Below are 20,947 nucleotides of genomic sequence, written 5' to 3'. Positions count from 1 at the left end.
CCCATTGCAGAACTTACTACCTACCACCAATTGCTCTTGCCATGGAGAACTTATTCGCTATCACCGGGAAAGGATATGTTATCGTTGCTGCAGACACGACATCTGCACGCTCCATCGTAAAAATGAAGGTCGACGAGGACAAAATCAAAGTCCTCAGTCCCCATTTACTCATGGCGTATTCTGGTGAACCAGGTTTGTAACTCGTTCGTTTTGCTAGTGGATATATCCTTACAAATATACTGTATAGGCGACACTATTCAATTCTCTGAATATGTCGAACGCAACATTCGTCTTTTCCAAATACGCAATACATACCCTCTAGGCCCTTCAGCAGCCGCGTCATGGATTCGGAGATCTGTGGCAGAGTCTCTGCGTTCGCGAAAACCGTACGCCGTCAACCTGCTACTTGGAGGGTACGATACTACCAAGCATGAACCTCATCTGTACTGGGTGGATTATCTTGGAACAATGACGGAGGTGCCGTTTGCCGCTCATGGTTATGGAAGTTACTTTGTACTAAGTTTGTTGGACCGGTGAGGTGGCTGTTATTGTGTTGTGAACCTTCGGCTTATTCGGATCGTACGTATAGGTACCATAATCCTGAGGCGTCGCTGGAAGAAGGACTCGCGACCCTCAAGCGATGCATCGCCGAAGTGGCGAAGCGTGTGGTTGTCAGTCCCGGGCAATACAAGGTCAAGATTGTAGACAAGGATGGCTCGAGGGAGGTAGAGATTTGAATGAGAGGCATTGTCGCTGTATGTGGAGGGCAGACTTTGACTGCTGTAAGGGTATAATAATCATGCAATGTGACCGCATCTTTCTTATTGAATGCCCACCTGGTCATTTCCGCCAGAACGTGTCTTCGGCGACGACAAACACCGATTTTCACGAGAAACGAAAAACTTGCACTTTCCACAGCCTTCCACAGGCACGCAAATGTTTCTGTTCGCATGTCTTTCGTCTCAGCGACACTCTCACACCAATGCTACGGCTGATTATTGACAATATGTTTCTCACCTTAATTGAATTACTGCAGCTGGGCTTTGGTGATTGATATTGCCCAGGGTCTGTTCGGGTACTGCCCGATATTCATCGCATGAAATGCGGGTCAAATCTGGCGAATATCAACTGCCGCTGGGTTCGAATGCGACATGATGCTTGTGTTATTGATTGTTGAAGCTAAGTAAGATCTGGAGTCATGGAGCAATCACTCCAGTGAAACCCGAAGATCCCTCACTCCTGATGCAATGCCAGGCGCCGACTGTCTCGGCTTACTAGGTGAGAATGTGCTATGCTGTGTGCCCCTCCTCATTTTCCACTGTGTTGCACCAAGAAATCCAATTACCGTTTATGTCACCGATCATCCGCCTCTACCACCGCCATCATGATAAAGACGCCACTCCAGCCATCTTAACTGATGACCACCCAGCGCTGCTACTGCACATGAGTGTAACGCCTATCTCAGAGGCATAAGCATCTCTCTGCGAAGCTACAGGATGGTCTCAGCTCGGCTTTGTCGGAGCAATGGCAGTAGGGCAACCGCCATCAAGACAATGGCCAAAACAACAATACCTAATGATTGTTAAAAAATGGGGTGCTCGAATGCGATGCTTTATGCCTATAAAAGATGGCGTTGGGTCTTGGCAATGATCGTTTACTTTGAACTTGAACCCCCCCAACTTACAGGCCTAGCGCCCTCTTCTCATTTCTTTCCTTGAACATTCGCTCTTTCTGGTGCAATTTTGCCAATGGTCAACTACACTATCCTTGCCGGAGGTTTCTCCTCCGCGATTGCCACATATTTCTTTGACGCCGGCGCCAAGTCTCTTACCCTGACGCAACAGAGTCCGTCAGGAGAAAACCCATCATGGATTGCTCAGCATCCTAATAACAGCCTCATAATATAGTACGTCCCGTCTATCGCTCAACTGACCATGTCTTGATCTTCTTTTCATCTAGTGCGGTTAATGAAATACAGCCCGTAGGGAACTTGCAGTCTTTTTCTGTTGGTGACGCAGGGGTTCTATCACTGGTGGATACTGTATCTACAGGCGGCAATGGGCCCACTTTCACCAATCCGCTTTCGACGGGAGAAGTAACAGGCATGAATGTAAGCCACCGGTTTACTATTGACCAGGTCCACATCTAAAGGCTGTGGTGATATATCCAGTTTGGATCTCCTAATTGCTCTTTTGTTGCCACCGTCGCCGATGATCCCCTTCACTTCGAAAAGGATTCCCCGATAATCGACTTCCCCGTGGGCCCCAACGCACCGTCTAACCCTCACATGTCACTTGAACACAACGGAGAAGTCTTCGTTCCAGACTTGGGCGCAGACAAAATCTGGCGAATCGTAAATGACGGTGCTCCCGGAAAGTTCAGAGTCCAGGGCCAAATAGATATCGATGCAGGCGCTGGACCACGACACATTGCTATTCACGGTACGTCTCGAACCCCACTCGTTCCCTCCGTCCCCGGAACTACAATCTGATGAAAAGGCTGTGTCTTCTAGATGACATTCTTTTCACAGTGCATGAAAAAACCTCCACGTTGACTGCTCAACGTATACCCGAGGCGCCTAACGGTACAACCCTGCCTCTTCTTGCTAATGTTTCTGTTGTACCGGCCAATCCCCTCGAAGGAACCTCCTTCGCCGCGGCTGAGATCCTCATTTCCACTCCGACTGAACGCTTTCCATCACCACTAATATACGTGAGTAACCGCAATATCGGAACGACGATCGATCCTGCGGGCGATACAATCGCAATCTTTCAGTTCAATAACGGAACAAGTTCTAATTCAACGTGTACGGAGAGTACCAAACGGCGGATGAAGCGTGTAAACAGGATCACAAAGCGGAGCACAGAACTTCTGGAGCTGTTGGCCCAGGTACCTACCGGATTACAACAGATCCGGAGCATGAGCCTCGGCAAAGTCGAAGATGGTGGGGACGAATTCATCGTCGCGGGCGCTAATACTGTTGGTGGTGTCGTCGTTTTGCAACGAGTGGACGAAGGCCGTAATTTGGTGGAAGTGGCCCGGAATGAAGACATTGCAAACCGAACGAGTTTCATTTTCCTTTGATGTTAGAAATTCTTAAGGAGCTTTCATTTGTAGCCCTTGCATTCATTAATGTATCCATATTGAATGAAACGAGCTTCCAAGCTTGAAATTTCATGTTCTTGTGAATGTGTGACCTCGAATTCGAAGCTTCAGGCCGTTTCATGGGACAAGTCAGACTACCATGAGGCCTGAACCTGACCTCAAGGCTTACCGCGGGCAACGTCTGGCCACGATTTCTCTGTGACAGCATCTAAGCAATCCTCTTCTAGTAACAACAGATGAGTGACTTGTTGTCCAATATACGTTGCACTTTAAGTAAACTCTGTTGTGAAGTATGTAGGATCCGGATTGGGGCTCATTGAGATGGATAGTAGATAGGAAACTGATGCTCAAAAGTACCAAAGTCATGGTGCCCGGTAGCATTTACCTCGGCAGCTTGGTACACGCTCAAAGGAGACGAGAGATCGGGACGGCTCAATACGGGGGCCCAGGGCGGAACTTAAATCTCCAGCGGCAGATTTTATCCTACCCTTCTCCCCACCCATCAACTCCAGCATAAGTCCTATCTAAATCCAGTTGCTTTTTGCCTACATTTTCTTTTCTTCCTCATAGAGAACCTTCGTTATCATTTATGGTACAGGATCACCTTTTGGGTTAATCCTTACTCTATTGTTGCTCGGCACGTTGTCGGATACTATATCCAATCAATCAGCGAATAAAATATGTGGGCGCTTAAAATCAAAATACAGATCTGATGGTCACAAATTTCGGCGTTAGATGCAGCTGAATGTTTCGTCGCAGAGGTCATGCCAGGTAGCGTTAAGCGCCAGATCATTTAGTACCATGCGGCGCTTCTTTGTACACAGCTCGAGCCCTGTTCTTGTATGGACGTTCGGCATGTCTCTTTGTCACTGCCATTAATTTGATTACATTGACAGTCGCCATTCCTCATTGACTCCGTGCTTGTTGGTGTTCTGATCCCAGAATACTCCTTCTCACGTAGGAGCCTTAAAACGCACGTTACCTCTTGAAGTTCTTTCCTCCTTACCTCTCATTTTCCCTCATTAACTCGCTCGAATTTCAACCACTTTTCATATATGACACTTTCAGAAGTCTCTCCAGATTCAGCAGACGACCCTAGTCCACCTGTTGACTCTGGAGCCTTTTCGTCGTCCGATACCTTGGTTGTTCCCAGAGTATCCAACCCGGATCTCGTCGATACTGACAAAGCTTCCTCGCCCGACGGTGGCTATGGTTGGATCTGCGTCTTCTGTTCTTTCATAGTTCATTTTTTCGCCCTTGGGTACGTTTCACAAACATCTACAGATCGATGGGGCTTTACTATCTGTTAAGGATCGAGTCTTCCTGGGGAGTGTACCAAAGCCATTACTTCGTATCATGCGATTTGGGTCCTGTTTCCAACTCAGATCTGGCCTGGGTAGGGTCCATCCAAGCAACTGGGCAACCACTCGTTGGAATGTTAGTATCCAATAGCGGTTCCCATGTGTTACTTACGCCACTGCGCACAGTTTGGCTGGAATCCTGGCCCAACGTATCGGCTACAGACTAACGGGATTTATCGGCACGTGCATTATGTGCATCGGTTTGATCTCCGCGTCGTTTTCGTGAGTAGTAGTCTGCATTGACGGGTGTTTTCTAAGTTAATCATTGATGTAGTACTCACATATGGCATTTATACCTCACTCAAGGTCGGTCAGACATACTCCATACCTGGAGCCATTTAAACTATGTTCACAAGGTGTATTATTCGGCGTTGGGAGTGGTTTCGCATTCATTCCTGCCGTCTGTATCCCTTCGCAATGGGTGAGCGTTTTGCATATCAGCATCACAGCCTTCTTAACTTGTGATTACCTTGTGGCCGCTAGTTCACTAAACACAGAGGTGATCGTTACACCAAGCTGTAGTACAGGAAGCATTGATGTTTGTTATCTTATCCAGGACTTGCCACAGGAATAGCAGCTAGCGGCTACGGTTGGCTCGATCCTTCATTTGACATTCTTTCACTTTGACATATCAGAGTTTGTAGGAGTTGGGGGTTTATTGCTCAGCCCCGTTACGCAGAGACTCATCGACCTCCTGGGCTTCCGCTGGGCTCTTCGAATCACGGGATTGTTGACTCTGGTTGGTAAGTCCTCAGTGACATATCTTCAATGCTATGCTTCAAAGGCGATGCAACTTCCTGTTCATCACCACCGGATTTTGCGGGGTTCCGCTTTCATCCTGTGTTCTACGGCATCTTTCTTCTTCAAGCTTGCACCGCACTAACGAACCACCTCCTTTTTTTCAGCCCTTGGGGTAGCTGATATTTACCTTCGGCCCCGTACATCGGCCAAGCCGGCCACGAAGGTGGACAAAACATTGCTGACGGATAACGTGTTCTTGTTTCTGTGTTCTATTGGATTGCTCAGTGGTCCTGGCTTCTACGTTCCTATTTTCTATGTTCCGGGTACGTTTTGCGGTATCACAATGACAGGCTCAACGATTCTCACTTTTCTGCCCATTTTATCATTCTTGTTCTCTTTTCTCAACTCGTTTGTTCTAGACTACGCCATCAATAAGCTGGAGCGCAGCGCTCAGGATGGTGCAAATGCTGCAGCTCTCATATCGGCCTTTTCCGCCGTAGGCCGCGTGGTAAGTGCTGGTTTTAGGCGTGGAGAATACATTGCTTCGATCTCCATGCGGGGATCACTGGGCGCTTATTATCATACAGCTTGTCGGTATAGTCGGCGATCAGCTGGGTCATTTGCCTGTGCTTTCCTTGTGTCAATGCATGGGTGGTATTGCCCAAATGGCGATATGGCCTTTTGCTGGCAGCCTGTCGGGTTTGATGGCCTTTTCATCCATCTATGGATTTTTCACCGGCGGTTATGTTAGTTTGTATCCAGTTGGTGTGTTGTTCGCTCCAAATACATTAGTTCGTGGCGCTAATCAACGCTGATCCAGTTGCTGCTGATCTGTACGGCGTTGAAGGCCTAGCAAGCATCACTGGAATCATGTTTTCCAGTTTTGTGGTGTGTACATACATATCACGGTTCCAAGGATCTTGATGTTCTGACGGACCTTCTTGCCAGCCGGGAACACTTCTTGGTCCTCCCATCTCAGGAGCTATTCTTGATTCTCACACCAACCCCCTCACTGGCAAGATCAATTTTCTCCCTGTACAGCTCTTCGGGGGTAGTTGGCTCTTGGGGTCAGCTTCCATGGCTGTCATGGTCCAGATTTTCCATGCCAAGGAAGGTTCAATCGCGCTGGTGTGATGCACTTCCGACATCGTCTGCTTTTTTTGGGTTCCATCTATGTCACTGGTTTGGGGTGCGGGGTGGGTGCTTTTGGCAGTAACGTCACGTCAAACTTGTGCTCCCGCCGTTCCTCATAAATTGACATACGTAGCACTCCTTGGGACCCTGAGGATTTCCTAGCTGAGGGGCATGGAACTACATGCCGGGTAAGTTGAAAAACGATCCTACAACGATTGAAAAGGGTGTCGATTCATCCTCGTTAAGATCTCGATCTCAGAAGGCGATCGAGTGTAAACGATCGAGTGGTCGATCTACCTGACACTCATGGTCCCTCAAACCAAAAAGTTGCCAAGTTTGGATGGTCTAGTCGTTGAACGCCCGAAAACCGTGGACATTTTGATTAAAAATACAAAACAGGAACTGCATATCATCAGAGTCATTCATAGAGTCTGGGAGCATTCTTGGTCATGATTTTGAAACATGAAGCTCAGACTTTCTGGTGCATGCTTGAATGATCGTTCGCTTCAAGTTCTACGTTTCCGGTCAGCAAGTTCTGAAGCGTTTATAAGGGCAATCGACTGACCGTGTTCTTGCTTGATGATGTTCTTGTCTCGCTCTTCCTTGCTGATCGCACCGAAAATAACATCCATGTCTTCAAGACTACGGCCCTTCGTCTCTGGGATTAGACTTGTTGAAGACAGTCAGCACGGAGGTTGAAACATGCATGCCGTGATGATACATACATTGCAAATAGGCCCATTGCGCCGACGTTTACGGTAGCAAACATTACGAAAAGCTTCCAGCCCAGATTGGTGACCATATCTGGAGTGACCTTGGATACCACGAAATCTGTCGTCCGATCAGCGAAGTGCAAACATAAATATCATGCGGGAGACCTACTCCACAGCCACTGAGAAGCACTAGCTAATGCTAAGCCGTAATGCCTTGTCCTTGTTGGGAAGATATCTGATACGTAAACCCACGGTAGTGGTCCCCATCCCATCGAGTAGAAGCAAACATATATGTACAGCATAGCCGCCATGGCTTGGCTGGCTGGTTCAGGGGATACTACCGAGGTATCGGAGGAACTAGTCGCGGGTGGTGGGTGTGTCTTTAGAAGTGCTCCAACGATATAGAACAAGATACCCATTCCAAATGCGGAAATTGTTAAGGATAGTTTTCGTCCAAGCCATTCAACGCCGAAGAAGACGAATAAGGATGTGGATACCAATTTAACAACACCGTAGATTCCTGATGCTAGAAGGGAATTTTTGGTACCAGTATAACCGATGGATGCGAAAATCTGGGGAGCGTAGTAGTTCACAGCTGTAATCGTAAGGATAAGCATCAGCTGAAGAAAAGAAAGAAAAATGGGACCGTACAATTTTGACCAGACCATTGCTGCAAGAGGAAAATGACGAAGGCGATCACGAATCGAATGAAGTTGCCTTTTCCGAAAAAGGCTTCCTTCCAATGCAGACCTTCGCGAGCTAAGCGCTCTTCCTCAACAACGGCTTCTATCTCGGCCATCTCGTGCAGCACTTGTTCAGAAGTGGGTGGAAGCCGTCGCAGATATGCGAGGTTCTTGAGGGCGTCATCTTTTCGGTTAACTGACGCAAGCCAACGAGGCGATTCCTGGGATTTTCTTCGTTCAGATCGGTATCTAATACAAACGCATGTGAACGAGCACACCTTGATGGTCAACAATCCAAAGGTCATGATACCAGCCGGTACAAGCTGGAACCCGAATGGGATCCTCCATACATCAGTGCCGCCGGCAATATGAATACCAATACCATCTTCGGATGTATCATTGTTAGTTAAAGCGAGTGGTGGATAGCTTGAATACACGTACAGTTAATGAAGTAGGACAGCATGACTCCAGTGGCCACCATGATCTGGAACATCCCTGTGATCCGTCCTCGGACTTCTTTGGGGGAACACTCGGAGACATAGGCTGGAGCTATAGCCGAAATCCCACCTATTCCAACACCAGAGATGACTCGCCCTCCATAGATAAGCTTAAGACCATTTGAAGGGGACTCGGCTATGGTCGTTAGAATCTAAGCGCTGTATCTGAGGATAGAACAAAGATGCAACAAGAACCTGACGTACCGCACCGATACAAAAGAAGAGAGAATATACGAGTAAAGTGTATCTTCTCCCGAGCTTGGCTGATATAGAATGAACTTTTCGGATAAAAGAAGCGTCGGATACAGACTCACGAGATATCGGCACGCTACCCAAGGCGCCAAAGAAAGCACCAGCCTGGAGAACGGACACAACATTTGATGATATGTTGTTTACTTTATGGGTGTCCTGCGTTCCATCGGCGTTGTACATTCCGAAATGTTGCTGGAAGTACGGGTTATTAACAACACCGCCGCCGACACCACTGACAGTCAAACACCGCATAAACACCACAGCTCGAAATGAGATATTCAAGAATATCCACGCACGTATCATAACCGAATAACACGATCCCCCAGTACACGACGAACGCGAGCCCTACAGCACACCGTGAGGATAAAAACAGAAAAGATAGGTTAAAAACTGACAATAAACCCGGATATTCTGGAATCTGCCTCCCTCCATGGTGCGATACGTATGTGATGGGAAGAAAGCACAAACATGTGTACAGCAGTCACGACTTTTTATACTTCCCCACCTGACCAACCCGCTTTGCTCTGCGCGAGGAGCGGATGTGGGGAATGGACGGCCCGACGGTCCGAGTTTACCCCACAACGCGCGACTGTCGTCTGTCGTCCCGTTTGTCTCCTCGTCAGTCCACGTTCAAGCATCAGCGACCGTAGATAAAAGAACAGGGCATTTTTGAAGAGCAGGAGACTGGAATGCTGAATTTGTGTACATAAAAAAGCCAAGAGAATGGAGTGCAGTGGGAAATCCAGCGAGTATTTGCCGATGGCGGGGAATTGTGCCTGATTGAACAGTGTCCATGCGGGGCATCCTTGAGATCGGCTAATGTGTGCGACGAAGCGTGGAATCCAAGAGTCACCCTGAGGTCCTACAAGGTTCTAGTGCGTGAATCGCTCGTCTCTGTTAAGTTTTGTGGCCAGAAACATGCTCTATCGGAAGGAAGTGCTAGACGTCTGTCTCGAGAGGTAACAGATGTTCCGGGGACCGCGTATGGAAGAAGTTAGTATCTAGTTGCATTCACGAAACGTCGAAAATGTACCGTTGGAGATCGACAGAAGATGGTAGTCTCAGCTGACCAGGCCCATAATTTATATGTGCCTTCCCGCGATACGTTCCTGTGGTATAAACTGCATCAGTAGACACGAGACCACGATAATTGAAAGAATCTGGAAGAGTGCCAAAAGGGTTTTGAGAAACGGTAGTATTAAATTCCTGCGCTAGTCTGGACACGCAGGCCTCGGGTCTTGCACATGCGGTAGACAGGGATAATTTGGCACAATCAGTGTCACCTCGTCGGTTGTCCTTTGGACATAGTATGAGTCTTGGACCATTGTGGCGATCTTCATCAAGTCCATCCGTGTCGACAGATATTCTCCTGCATTTACGACATGCTGAGAATGTAGCTGCGTAAGGGTCCCATGTCAACCTTCGGGAGATATGCTGGATTTCAACGCTTTCTGATGTTAATGAGATATATCGCGTTCAGGGAATAACTGAAGTCAGGAACGAGAGAAGACACTCCGAGCCCTGAATACGCAGCATAACAAGTAGCCTCTTTACCTCCCCATTTTTCAGTGGTATCGCAATGAACGAGTCGAAGCAACTTGGAATTCGCGCCTCGATTCGTTAAGACTGCAATATGCAGCCTGATATTTGACCATACGTAAGAATGATTACTTGTACCATGCCCCAAGGGCTCGACAGACAGTCAGCTTCTTGATGGGAACATTAGTTTTCCATTTGTGCTTACCATTGTAGACACGGAAAACCCAGACTCCGCAAATTATGCCGCTGTCTGAACAATAGACAGAATTAAAAGGCACAGGCTAGACATTGTCTCTTCGAAACCCACCGAAAGACACCGAATAGACCCAATAGACGTCTAGGACTGTCTAAACGCCCAGATTACGACACAGACACGGAGCAATCGATATCCGTTGTTACCTAGTGTTGAACGTTCGACGCCGTGCGTAGACTGTCGGCGTCAGCTCGCCGAGTTCGTGAAAGAAAGAATCTCGGGCCAGACAAAAAAAAAGGTCACGTCCCAGCCTGAGAGTCTTGTACCTGGTGACAAGAGATGTTCGAGATATGCAAATGCGCAGCATGGTCGCCGATTTATTCCCAAGGAGCCCACTAAGAATCATAAATAGAACTTATCGCCTGAGATAACACGCCTCCGCCCTTCGGGGCCGCACCACCGCGAGATGGTTGAAGCTGTTTTTATATTTAGAGCTTGAGAAAATAAGTTTCACAGACCGTGGAGCCGCATAAACGTTCAAACTTCGAAGTCTCTGCGCCTGAAGAACAAGAAGCTGAGACAACAAGCATCCGTAGCCTGTCGGGCGAACACACAGGAACGGAATTTGAAGTTTTCGCAAACCATGACGCTGACTTGTACCATAGCTTGACAGACCTCTTGAGATGTTAGAGTACTCTGATTCCGGATGTTCGCGACTAAGGAGATGAGCTCGAGCGGAGGATTATCTAGCATGTGGAACATTTACCTGCAACTTGCTTGAGACATGATTTTTTGCCCAGCTCACCAGTTCCTATCGATAGGTCCCGGAGCTATTGTCTGCGGGAACAACGCGACTCCGCCAAGCGAGATGGTCGTTGTTTCTTAAGGAAGTGAGGAAGAAAGTAAAAAGGTTGAGGCTCTGATAAGAACCTCATTTTAGATACATAACATTGCAACTACTGTGAACATTAATGGGGTAGTGGTAACCTGGGTCGTTGCCATCGACCCGCCGGGGGTTCGATTCCCCTTTAATGCAAAGCACTGTCCTCGATTTTTGTTCTTCCCTCATGATATTCAGGATATCTTAGAGTGCTCAGTGTAGTCACGGATGACTGTAGTGCCATCAGTACATTTTCTTACCTGACACAACAGTCCCTTCAGCAAGGAGGGTGACTTACCGGTAATAAGCCGTGGCGGGTAACGGTGTATCAAAAGCTAGCTTTCGTGCACTACCTTACACTGAAACTCCAGGAGTCAAAGGCCGACTGAAGCTCAGACTCAGCCCCAGGCAGCCGCAGGAACTTCACTTTCAGAATTCTGAACCTCAAGTTCGAGTTTGAATATGACATCTCATGAAATCTTAATGTTTAATATTGAAAGGAATCCTGTGGTTTCTTCTCCAAAAATGTACTTAAACTGAAATTCCGTTGCCAGTTCAGACCGAAGACCTAATGCACCGCGTATTGTCTCATGTAGTCCCGTAAAGATGCGTAATAAACACAGTTTTATTAATAAGGTGCGAGATAAAGCCTAGTTTGACGCCTTGGTCCCCTCGCGTTGCTGGCCTCACTGGTTTTACTGTACGTTAATCTGAGCACACCACAGTGCAATATCCATTGGTTTGTAGCGCATAATCATACATGCCTATATCATGATCCAGCTGTTGCTTAAATCTAGCCCTTCCACCAATTATCGACCTCAACGCTCGTATTAATACCCATCGTGATGAACCCCGCAAGACCCTGGTTGATAACCCCACCCAGGAGATGCAATCTATTTAAAGAAAAACACGCGCGCCGTTAGTACACTATAATAGAAAAGAAGCCAGCGCGACGGGATCGCACACCCAGAGCAGGTGACCGCAAAAATGATACACATACTTGAACACGGGATCATATTTCCCCTCCGGACCTTGAGAGTCTTCAAAGATATTCAGCGAGTCGCGCCAGTTCCGCGTGCGGCCGATAGTGTCTTTGATGGGGTTTGTAGTGTAAGGGTGCATCTGGGAGGGAATTGGGGTGAGATGAGGTGGAAATACGTGGGTCGGGATACGTACCTTGTCAACTTGAAGGTTTACCTCGTCGTCAAAGAAGAACTGCCCGACATGGGAGAGCTTGCCCCCTTCGAACGTGCCGTTCGGGAGGGTTGTCCATGATTGGAAGACCTTGGTGTGGACGTGTGTCGCGCGACCTGTACAGAAAGATTAATAATGTGATGTATCGCGAGATGGGGGTTGCGTACCTGTGTAGTAACCCGGGAAGATAGCTACGTAAAGATAGCGTTAGAGTGAAACCGAAAAGACTAGCAGGAAACGTACTCGTGAACTGTGCGACTCCATTCTCGTTAGTCGGCCAAGCACCTCGTAGAAATGTCTCATGATCATTTGTTCTGGGGAAAGCACTGAGGAGACCACTTCGTTTCCCACCGACCTGGGGTTTCTCGTTAACGAGCTCAGGTTTCGGTGTGGGGTGTCCTGCGTAGTGGCCGGTAGCGTTTGCTTGCCATATGTCGACGAGAACGTTGGGGAGTGGTTGACATGTTTCTACGTCGATGACTCCGATGTCAAGGAGTAGGAGGAGGCCGGCCTGGTATTCGGCGATGTTTTGGCGTATGGGGTGACCGGCAAGGTGATAGTAAGGACCTTCCGTTACGATGGGGGCTACCGGATACGACGGTCAGGAAATAGAAAAAGATAGGGAATAGGTTAGACGTACTCAACACGCAGGAGTTGTTCTCCATCTTGGCCTCTTCTGTTACCGGGGTGCAGCTCATGAGCTCCTGGCCCTCCTCGCCTGGAACGGATTTCTCTCCATCGATAGCGTTATTGTATGAGGTGAATAGATCCTGGTAGGCGGGTAGCGATGGGTTACCGGCAAGGACCTTTTGAGCCCAAGCCCGTTTGCGCTGAGCGGTGAACTGAGCTACTGCTGGTGCGCAGTGGTACGCTGCCTGCTGCAAGGAACGCTGGACCTCTATTTCTGCATTCGTTTTAGGATTTGAGTGGGCGAGGGCAGCTGGCAGCAATGCAAAGAAAAGGAGGAAGGAGGAGGAAGGAAGGAGGATCATCGCGGGGGATTAGGTGTGGCGATGATTTGATGCCTTATATAGCCGGAGAGTAGTTTCTCCGCTTCTATATTTGATTTTTAATTATTTTCCGCTGATATACATAATCAGTCCCCGCAAACTCCTACCCCATCTAATGGACATCCACGTTCTTTCCGGCTCCTTCACCTCGTTCTCTCTTTTCCTCCTCGCCTTCTCGCCACTCAACCGCTCTCTCCGGCTTCTCCGCACCGTACCCGCCATCGGCCCGCACCAGTACATTACACAGACCCCTCAGGCCGTGTACGCGACGACATGGGCTTCTCCACCGGCCCTGCATGCGTGGTCCCTTCCTTCGCTAGCTCACATCGGCAGTACTCCCATAACGGCAACATCGTCTTATATCACGATACTTGACTCTCACGCCTACTCAATGGGTGGTCCCACAGGAGAGATTCACACTCTTGACCCTGCAACCGGAGCATGGAAAAAGAAAATACAAGAGATTCTATTTGTCGAATCAGGAAAACTGGATGAAGCCGATAAGACAAGGAAAGCGCTGAGATACGGTTCCCATGCGATAGAGTTCACGGCAGACGGAAACTATGGTTTTGTTCCGGTCCTCGGGACGGAAGAGATCCATGTCTTTAAGAGAGGTAACAACGGGACACTCGAACGCGTAGCGAAATCCAAAGGTCATGCAGGAGACGGTCCACGGCACGTTAAAATTCATCCAAACGGAGAGGTTGTCTACTGCGTGACTGAACACAGTACGTTTTCACTGCCTTTATCGAAAATCGGACTGTTTGAGATTCTTGCAGGCAACAAATTAGTCGTATACACCTTTAATACGGCGCCTACACCATCTCTCAAACTCGTCCTCTTCGCAGCCCCTCTACGCTTCCGGCTCATCGCGCTCCTACAGGGGTGACACACTGCTACTCGCGCCTTCAGCTAAGCAAATATTTGCGACCGCTCGTAGGGCAACGCACCTCGACCCAGGATACATTTCTGTCTTTTCTCTCTCCTCATCCGGTCTGCTTAGCGGCCAAGTCGAGTACTACGAGACCCCGACCTCAGGAGGGAAAGCCCACGCTATCGACTTGCTCCCAAAGGCTTCTGACTCGTCGTCTACCACCTTGACCACGGACCAGGAGTCTCTCTATCCCAGCCGAGTCCCTATGGATAGTCTTAACAGACGACGACCCATGCACGCAGGCGCCTGAACCCTGTGCGAGTGTACGCATACTCGAATGGGACGGCTGGGATACAGGTGGGATACGCGAAGTCGCAGCATATTCTGGGACGGAGATGCAAGGTGGGAGCCACGCGATTTTCTTGCGCGCAGATGTAGATGCCGAGGAAGTGGTGCGGCATGATGAACTGTAGAGCGGCCAATGGTGTCGCGTATGTTGCTTAGACCAATCGCGCTACTTCAATTTCGAACTTGGCAGAACTCGGTTATTCCTCTTCGTTGCGTATGCATACTATGAGCCGAGTGGAATGATACCTCCTTCTGTGACTAGACTGGATTAGACTATACTTATTTAACTATTTGACAAAGAATGGCCGAAAATTCATTTCGATGGTTGTGTTGAAGATTCGAGCTTGGCGCTTCTACGTAGCTTCCTCGAGTCTCGAGGATCTTCTCTGATCACTCTTGGCAAAAAACATCAAACACAGATATTCCATTCCTCGTGTTTGGCCGGGACTCGAACCCAGGTACACTGACCATACTAATACACCACCAGAGGGTTGTTATTCATGTTCGTTAATATCACTTGAGTCACAGCCAGACTCAGACGTATGCTTGAATATCTGAACCTCCAAGGCAGTCGATTTTGAGCCCAGCGTATTGAAAGAATAAACGGCGCGTCATTTGATGAGCATTTATAAGAGAGAAAAAAAACACAACATACGTCCTCTCGGCTGCCAGGAGGGCGTATGTTGCGATCTCCCTCGTTGGGAATCGAACCCAACACGGGGAAGTATTGTAGACGCTTCCCCGATATGCCATCAGAGAGTTGTTTAGATCGTAATACATCTTCCTGTATGCTGTCCGTCATTTATGTAAACGGTCGAGGAGAGTGCCCTGCCGCTGCTCCGAAGATGTATTTGGGGGCTTGCATAAGACTTGAGCTTGAGGCCTGAGGCTTCGAGAAAGGGAGAAGTCAGGCGAAGGTTACGCTGATCGTCTAGAGGAACCGCCAGAGCATGGGAACTTGCATATTAGAGTCGAAGAGGGACGGGAAGGGATGTGGTAGCGACAATCTGGGAGGTATAGACTGGTATATAAATAGACTGTTTGAAACTAGATGCAATGAAAAGAAAAGTAAAACCTACCGTCCAAGGACCAAGGCATCGAATCTAAGATGAAAACAAAAAATCTCGCAGCGCACACCCTCCCGTTCTTAGGACGGGGTCGAACCCAGCCTTCAAAGCTTGCGCTTCGCCGATATGCCAATAGAGAGCTGAATATAGGCCGCGTTGCGGGTCCCATATCGCCGTGGTGATTCGGTTAGGTAAATGGATCTGCAACTGCGAAGTACATGGCGCCTCGGGACTTGGTGGGTAGCATATATCTCGAATCGATGTCCTCGAGATACAGCCGTCTTCAGCCCCAGTTTTTAATAAAACGACGCGAAGACGAAGAATACTTGAAAGGCTCTAGATAGCGATGGCTAGAGGCCGAAGCCGCGAGAAAGAACAATGCGAGAACTTGTCTGAAGTTACGGGATAGCTAGTGTCCCAAAGACAAGATCTTGAAGCAAGAGGCTTCACAACATATGCCATCGAGGAAGTCCCGCAAGGAATCGAACCCTGCGACGGGAAGCGACGAAGCCGCTTCTCCGATAGGCCATCAGAGAGTCAATGAGAGTTTCCAGATCGCTTCACAGTCAGCCTATTATGTATGTAGGGAGACCCCTTCGAAGAAGAGAGAGTATGCAAATAGGGGATACGCCCGTTCTTTCACTTCGTGGATGGTGACTAGTTGACAGGCCATCTCTCAACCTTGATCAATCCTCCTCGCCCACACCATTCGAGGCCAGACGAAGGTCGATACTACGTTTGAGAACATAGGAACATCTACGAGGTTGGGGCCAAGGTCATGGTTTTCTGGTGGATCATGAGATATACCTTTTCATGCAGCGCTATATAGGTAAGCGAGTCGCATGGGTGTCAGGCAGCGATCCTAGAGAAAGCTGAAGAGGGACTACAGGTTGTGACTCTCAGCAAGAAATTCACTTTCTAAATATTGGAGGGCACATCAAAGGAAAACGGAAGAAAAACGAATTAGACACATGGTACAAGCCTTGTTGTTTGGAATATGTCTATGCTGCAGGTGCTATAGTACTTGGTGGCAGGATCGCAAAAGAATAGAAGAGAGACTAAGAGAGAAGGGCATACCGGCGAACGGTCCGAAGGCCGAGAGGTCGACCGTGGGAACATCTCCTCACCCTCCGAAGTCTCACTCAACACGACGATGCTGAAGTGCCGAAACTTCATCTTAATCACTCTTTGTTGTGTTGCTAGTTTCATAACCGATTTATCATGATGTTCAGGCTCTATGTCATGAAGTGAAGAGAAAGACGAAGGAGTGGTCAGTGTAGTGCTATCAGTCAGACATTATGATAGCGCTAGCTCGTCATAAGCTCGTCTCAGACCTCGCGGCCAACCTTTCTTTGTCTCTCACCTTGACGTGCACTTGCGACGTTTAATTCCCAAAAACCTAGAACGGTAATGTACAACAATCTCAATGATGAAGAAGGACACTAATAAAATTCTAAACACTAGTTCTCCCGTCCCTGGTTCACTCGGAATCTTTTTTTCACCCTCCGTTTAGTACAAGAATGACCATGCAAAGAATTAAATTTTTGGTCAATTTAGAAGATGATTTTGAGAGATATTTACGTCCTGGACAATCGGTCTTCATGACAGTACCATCGGACGCTACCATTGCGGACTTGCAAAAAACAATTATGAATGCGGTCAAACTACCTGACTACCCGCTCATCTCGCTGGATGCCAACCTCCCAAGCACGGGCCATGTCTACGCAACTCCAGACGTAGCGCTGGCTTCGGAAGTGCCGCAGAGAAATGACGGCCTACGTGTTGTGTATGCCTATCCTCGGCGATATAATCAAGTGATTCCTTTGAAAGGTCGGCGCGAATTTTGCCCTTGCAAACCTGCGTAGTGATAACTGTTGCTTTCGTAGACGTTTTCTGCAAGCGGGAGGATACGATCCGTGCACTTTATAATCAAATATTGTGGTGGGGACGAAGTCCCTTTATCGTACACACTTTAATTCTCTCAAAGTGTTCCGTCTGTTTGACTGGCAGGCTTAGGTGCGCGGCCCTCCGGGTAGTGGAAAATCCACGCTGCTGGATCTTTTATCCAACTATATAATACAGCAAGAACCAAACGCCAATGTCTTTTATGTGCCGAAATGGACAGCGGGCGATAATCCAGGGTACTTAGCTTTCAAGGAAAGATTCTTCCGAATAGCCTCGGTAAGGCCTATTGTTCACACACGCTTCTAGGTATTGACTGTCAGTTGTTAAGGTTTCCATAGAGTTCATTGAAGCCGGTGAGCGTCCGGCGTGGCTATTGATGGACGATATGCAAGATTCGTATGATGACAGGCAACTCTAGAACTGGATCAAGGACGCACGTCTAGTAAGAGACATCCGGATCATCATATTCTGCCGATATGGCGCTGTCTTTGGACTATACGATGACCCCACTGCCAGACTGGGCCCCTCATATAGGATATATATTGACAAGCACTCTCACATGGGTTTATGGCCAACAGACCATTCTCCCGTTGGACTTCATTTCACTCAAACAGAATTCTCTGAATATGTACGACAACGGTCTGACTGTTGCATCGATGAGGAACTGGAGAGATGCTTCTTTTTGTGGACCAGTGGTCATATTGGTGCGATTACTGCTCTCTACGGGATTTTGCAAACGGCGGTCAGCTGTCCAATGAAGTCGAATGCAGATATACTAACTCTTGAACATTGAATTCCAGAACATATTGGCTCAACCTCGCAGCAGCAAGTTTTCCCTCGCCGAATTTGAAGCTGCAGCGCCAAGCCTCGAGAAGTTCGTTCACGAGCTCGGAGGAGCTTGTGAGCTCAAAAAGGGACTTCCTCCTCAATCACTGATTACGGATGTCGGGCGCCCAAGTTTTGCGGCATTTTTCCGTCGGTTGCTAAGACATGGCTCTCTTTTTTGCACCGAAAGAAGAATCCTGGACGTCCAATACGACGACTTGGACCAATGGGTCTTCCTTGATGACCCGATTCACGGCGATACTTGCCTAACAGCCATCCGCCAAGGATGGGTATTCACCTCTGCGTGCGGAAATTTCCCCAACACCGTGATTATCTCCCTCTCCACTCCTCTTCTTCAATGCTGGTTTTCGTATCACCTCATTCCTTGTGAACTCGAGGCATCTTTCGAGAGTCCTCTCGATCTTGTCTGTCAAGTCACGGCGCTTTTCCGTCCCTCCTTACTTCGCGACCCGCCAGTTCGCTTCGGTACTCCACTTGAAAGTCGTTATCTTACGGAATTTTACAGAGCTGCGTCAGCTTTGACAGATGGTGCTATCGTTTTGTCTCCAGACTTTGGGACCAATCCAGATCGTGAAAGTCAAGGCCGGATTGATTTTCTCTTGGCGCACAAGAAGTGGGGTATTGAGCTTACTAGGGATGGGAATCGTTTGGATGGCGGTCGTGATCCGCGGTTCCAAAACTACGGGCAACGGCTTGAGGAAGGAGATATGACGCAGTATATCTTTGTGGATTATCGGGTGACGCAGCCGGTGCAATCACATCCAGGTACGATAATGTGCTGCTTCTCGTTTGCAAACGAGCTTACACGTCTTTTTGCTACCAGACGTTCCGCATCTATATCATGTCGTTTTTGACGACATGTTCGAAGACCATGTTATTCTCAAAGGAAGCGATCTGTCAGTCATATGCCATGGTAGCCATGGTAGTTTTCCGAAAGTGTAAGGCCAGCGCTCAGAGCAAATTTCGATCAGTACTGTGTTTGTTTCTTACGAGGAGATTCATAACGTTCGCACAATGACATCGCTTCATGGTTGCTCGTGGTGCATAATTAGGGCTCAAAGCATGAGATACAACTACCGTACCGTCACTGTGTCTTTCACAGTCAAGGCTTCAATGAAACGGCGCCTGACACGTTCAGCAACAACAGGATTTCATCTATAATGGATACACTCAAATTTGTGGACGATATCAAGGCTAGGTCTGCTCGTCTTTTCCATGGGAAGACCGGTCATTCTCATGAGAATCATACAGTCCTGAAAACAAGCATGTTGGGTCTCCTGGAGTGTCCGCTTTGCTAGAGCGTGGGTACCAATTTTATTCATACATCCGTGATTGTTCCTCACTGAGACGTCGTTACCAAAGTGCCGACGAAGTCTTCAAGAGCTCGGGGTACTTGACTGAAGTCTTGCTCGACAAGCGGTTATGCCATTCGGATGATCATAAAGACTGTCCTTTCTCAGTAAGCTCTTTACTTTTCCTTTCATTTACATAGACTTACTCGATAACTAGTACGTGTTCAAGACCGACAAGCAGATGTTTGATAGGTACGAAGAGCCGGGAAACGAATTTAGACTCAAGAGATTTGCTTCTGCCATGGAGGGAGCGGCGAAATTGGACCCTCCGAATGCAATCCTGGCAGATAAGCACACAATGAATGGCACAATAGGATCTTCACCTCACTGTGTTTGGTCAGGATTTCAATGGGGAAGTCTAGCGAACGGATCCGTTGTCGTGGATGTCGGCGGTGGTATGGGCCATACTATGCTCAAAATCCACAAAGAACACCCATCCTTGAAAATTGTGGTTCAAGATAAACCCAAGGTTATCGAGCAAGTGAAGCAGGTATTCCTCTTCAGGTCGATTCATTTCTCGTTTATTCATAATTGATTCAGTGTAGTTTTGGAGCGCGAATGCGGCCGACGCTGTCTCTAGTGGCTCCGTTACGTTGCAAGGTGAACGATCTTCTTACCTCCGGAAACATTGTGCCTTAATGGTTTTCCATTTTCAGTTCATGACTTCTTCACGCCGCAACAAGTCAGAGCACCTGCTGTGTTTATGTGCCGGATGATCTTCCACGACTACGGCAAGTCTGTTGCAGCCAAGATCTTGAAGCAATTGCGATCTGCGGCATCTGAGGACACCAAACTTCTCGTCATTGACCAAGTAATTTATATTTCCTTTGTCTCTATCACAGATCCTCATTATCTTCTACCTCAGGTTGTTCCATATGCGCGTCCCAATGAAACAACACAGTCCCTGACTAGTAGCATCAAAGGCGCAGGTCAACTTCCCGTTCCCCCTCCTTTGCTGGCCAACTTGGGAAGGGCCAATTCGATTACCGTTATCGGAGACCTACAGGTGAAGCATATCTTTTGGTTTTCTACGCTGGTGGATAATTCCCTTACACTCAACCTTCCAGATGTACACGTCGCAAGGAGGTGAGGAACGCACACTCGGATCATCTATCGATCTTTTGGGAAGCGAAAGCTGGAAGATAGAAGAAGTCTTCACTGTCCCCGGTTCGATTCACAAACAGATTCTGGCCATTCCCGTCTAACTCGAATAATTTGGGAACGCAGGATTTATACACTGGCCACGTCCCTGA

General features: G+C 48.1%; 9 protein-coding genes and 1 non-coding gene across 10 annotated transcripts; 8 read left to right on the top strand and 2 right to left on the bottom strand.

Annotated features, from left to right (window-relative positions):
- Positions 1-41: 41 nt before the first annotated feature.
- EV420DRAFT_1622908 (20S proteasome subunit) lies at positions 42-737 on the top strand (the record flags this gene model as incomplete). The annotated part of the gene is made up of 3 exons (XM_060475873.1): positions 42-192; positions 248-533; positions 590-737. 3 exons carry the CDS (start codon positions 42-44, stop codon positions 735-737), a joined length of 585 nt encoding a protein of 194 aa, XP_060324564.1.
- A 1,011-nt stretch (positions 738-1,748) lies between these two features.
- Positions 1,749-3,084, top strand: EV420DRAFT_1278027 (Lactonase, 7-bladed beta-propeller-domain-containing protein; the record flags this gene model as incomplete). Its single annotated transcript, XM_060468057.1, has 4 exons — positions 1,749-1,906; positions 1,960-2,110; positions 2,171-2,441; positions 2,513-3,084. The coding sequence occupies 4 exons, from the start codon at positions 1,749-1,751 to the stop codon at positions 3,082-3,084; spliced, it is 1,152 nt and encodes a 383-aa protein (XP_060324563.1).
- An 887-nt stretch (positions 3,085-3,971) lies between these two features.
- On the top strand, positions 3,972-6,838 carry EV420DRAFT_1064446 (major facilitator superfamily domain-containing protein). The gene is made up of 15 exons (XM_060465600.1): positions 3,972-4,366; positions 4,417-4,542; positions 4,593-4,688; positions 4,741-4,772; positions 4,823-4,887; positions 4,950-4,965; positions 5,023-5,055; positions 5,111-5,209; positions 5,372-5,530; positions 5,627-5,715; positions 5,795-5,972; positions 6,028-6,095; positions 6,156-6,403; positions 6,475-6,529; positions 6,588-6,838. Exons 1-13 carry the CDS (start codon positions 4,161-4,163, stop codon positions 6,339-6,341), a joined length of 1,353 nt encoding a protein of 450 aa, XP_060324562.1. The 5' UTR covers positions 3,972-4,160; the 3' UTR covers positions 6,342-6,403; positions 6,475-6,529; positions 6,588-6,838.
- Positions 6,496-9,017, bottom strand: EV420DRAFT_1064440 (general substrate transporter). The gene is made up of 11 exons (XM_060465599.1): positions 8,882-9,017; positions 8,783-8,831; positions 8,549-8,718; positions 8,439-8,497; positions 8,179-8,386; positions 8,016-8,122; positions 7,706-7,958; positions 7,224-7,649; positions 7,067-7,172; positions 6,907-7,010; positions 6,496-6,854 (listed from the first exon to the last, which is right to left on the bottom strand). Exons 1-11 carry the CDS (start codon positions 8,916-8,918, stop codon positions 6,811-6,813), a joined length of 1,563 nt encoding a protein of 520 aa, XP_060324561.1. The 5' UTR covers positions 8,919-9,017; the 3' UTR covers positions 6,496-6,810.
- A 2,166-nt stretch (positions 9,018-11,183) lies between these two features.
- Positions 11,184-11,254, top strand: EV420DRAFT_t249. Its single transcript has one exon. It is a non-coding gene; the product is annotated as a tRNA-Gly (tRNA).
- A 431-nt stretch (positions 11,255-11,685) lies between these two features.
- On the bottom strand, positions 11,686-13,310 carry EV420DRAFT_1576810 (Intradiol ring-cleavage dioxygenase). The gene is made up of 6 exons (XM_060474511.1): positions 12,933-13,310; positions 12,536-12,877; positions 12,460-12,483; positions 12,275-12,408; positions 12,099-12,220; positions 11,686-11,991 (listed from the first exon to the last, which is right to left on the bottom strand). Exons 1-6 carry the CDS (start codon positions 13,282-13,284, stop codon positions 11,892-11,894), a joined length of 1,074 nt encoding a protein of 357 aa, XP_060324560.1. The 5' UTR covers positions 13,285-13,310; the 3' UTR covers positions 11,686-11,891.
- An 88-nt stretch (positions 13,311-13,398) lies between these two features.
- On the top strand, positions 13,399-14,649 carry EV420DRAFT_1315037 (Lactonase, 7-bladed beta-propeller-domain-containing protein; the record flags this gene model as incomplete). Its single annotated transcript, XM_060468646.1, is given in 4 exon segments — positions 13,399-14,030; positions 14,082-14,137; positions 14,151-14,386; positions 14,418-14,649. 4 exon segments carry the CDS (start codon positions 13,418-13,420, stop codon positions 14,647-14,649), a joined length of 1,137 nt encoding a protein of 378 aa, XP_060324559.1. The 5' UTR covers positions 13,399-13,417.
- Positions 14,650-16,935: 2,286 nt separating this feature from the next.
- EV420DRAFT_1064370 (uncharacterized protein) lies at positions 16,936-17,888 on the top strand. The gene is made up of 4 exons (XM_060465595.1): positions 16,936-16,998; positions 17,056-17,421; positions 17,478-17,772; positions 17,825-17,888. Exons 2-3 carry the CDS (start codon positions 17,112-17,114, stop codon positions 17,666-17,668), a joined length of 501 nt encoding a protein of 166 aa, XP_060324558.1. The 5' UTR covers positions 16,936-16,998; positions 17,056-17,111; the 3' UTR covers positions 17,669-17,772; positions 17,825-17,888.
- EV420DRAFT_1064371 (uncharacterized protein) lies at positions 17,889-19,498 on the top strand. The gene is made up of 3 exons (XM_060465596.1): positions 17,889-18,238; positions 18,297-19,107; positions 19,166-19,498. Exons 1-3 carry the CDS (start codon positions 18,056-18,058, stop codon positions 19,282-19,284), a joined length of 1,113 nt encoding a protein of 370 aa, XP_060324557.1. The 5' UTR covers positions 17,889-18,055; the 3' UTR covers positions 19,285-19,498.
- EV420DRAFT_1278066 (O-methyltransferase-domain-containing protein) lies at positions 19,452-20,899 on the top strand (the record flags this gene model as incomplete). The annotated part of the gene is made up of 8 exons (XM_060468062.1): positions 19,452-19,540; positions 19,594-19,647; positions 19,705-19,801; positions 19,852-20,184; positions 20,240-20,294; positions 20,351-20,505; positions 20,560-20,700; positions 20,762-20,899. Coding segments are annotated over 8 exons (1,062 nt in total), but the record flags the coding sequence as incomplete, so codon positions are not given.
- Between the last annotated feature and the right edge of the window lie 48 nt (positions 20,900-20,947).

This window comes from Desarmillaria tabescens (assembly GCF_030435595.1).
Source record: "Desarmillaria tabescens strain CCBAS 213 chromosome Unknown EV420scaffold_60, whole genome shotgun sequence".
Taxonomy (NCBI): Eukaryota; Fungi; Basidiomycota; class Agaricomycetes; order Agaricales; family Physalacriaceae; genus Desarmillaria; species Desarmillaria tabescens.
This window is presented reverse-complemented; position numbering and strand designations above follow the sequence as displayed.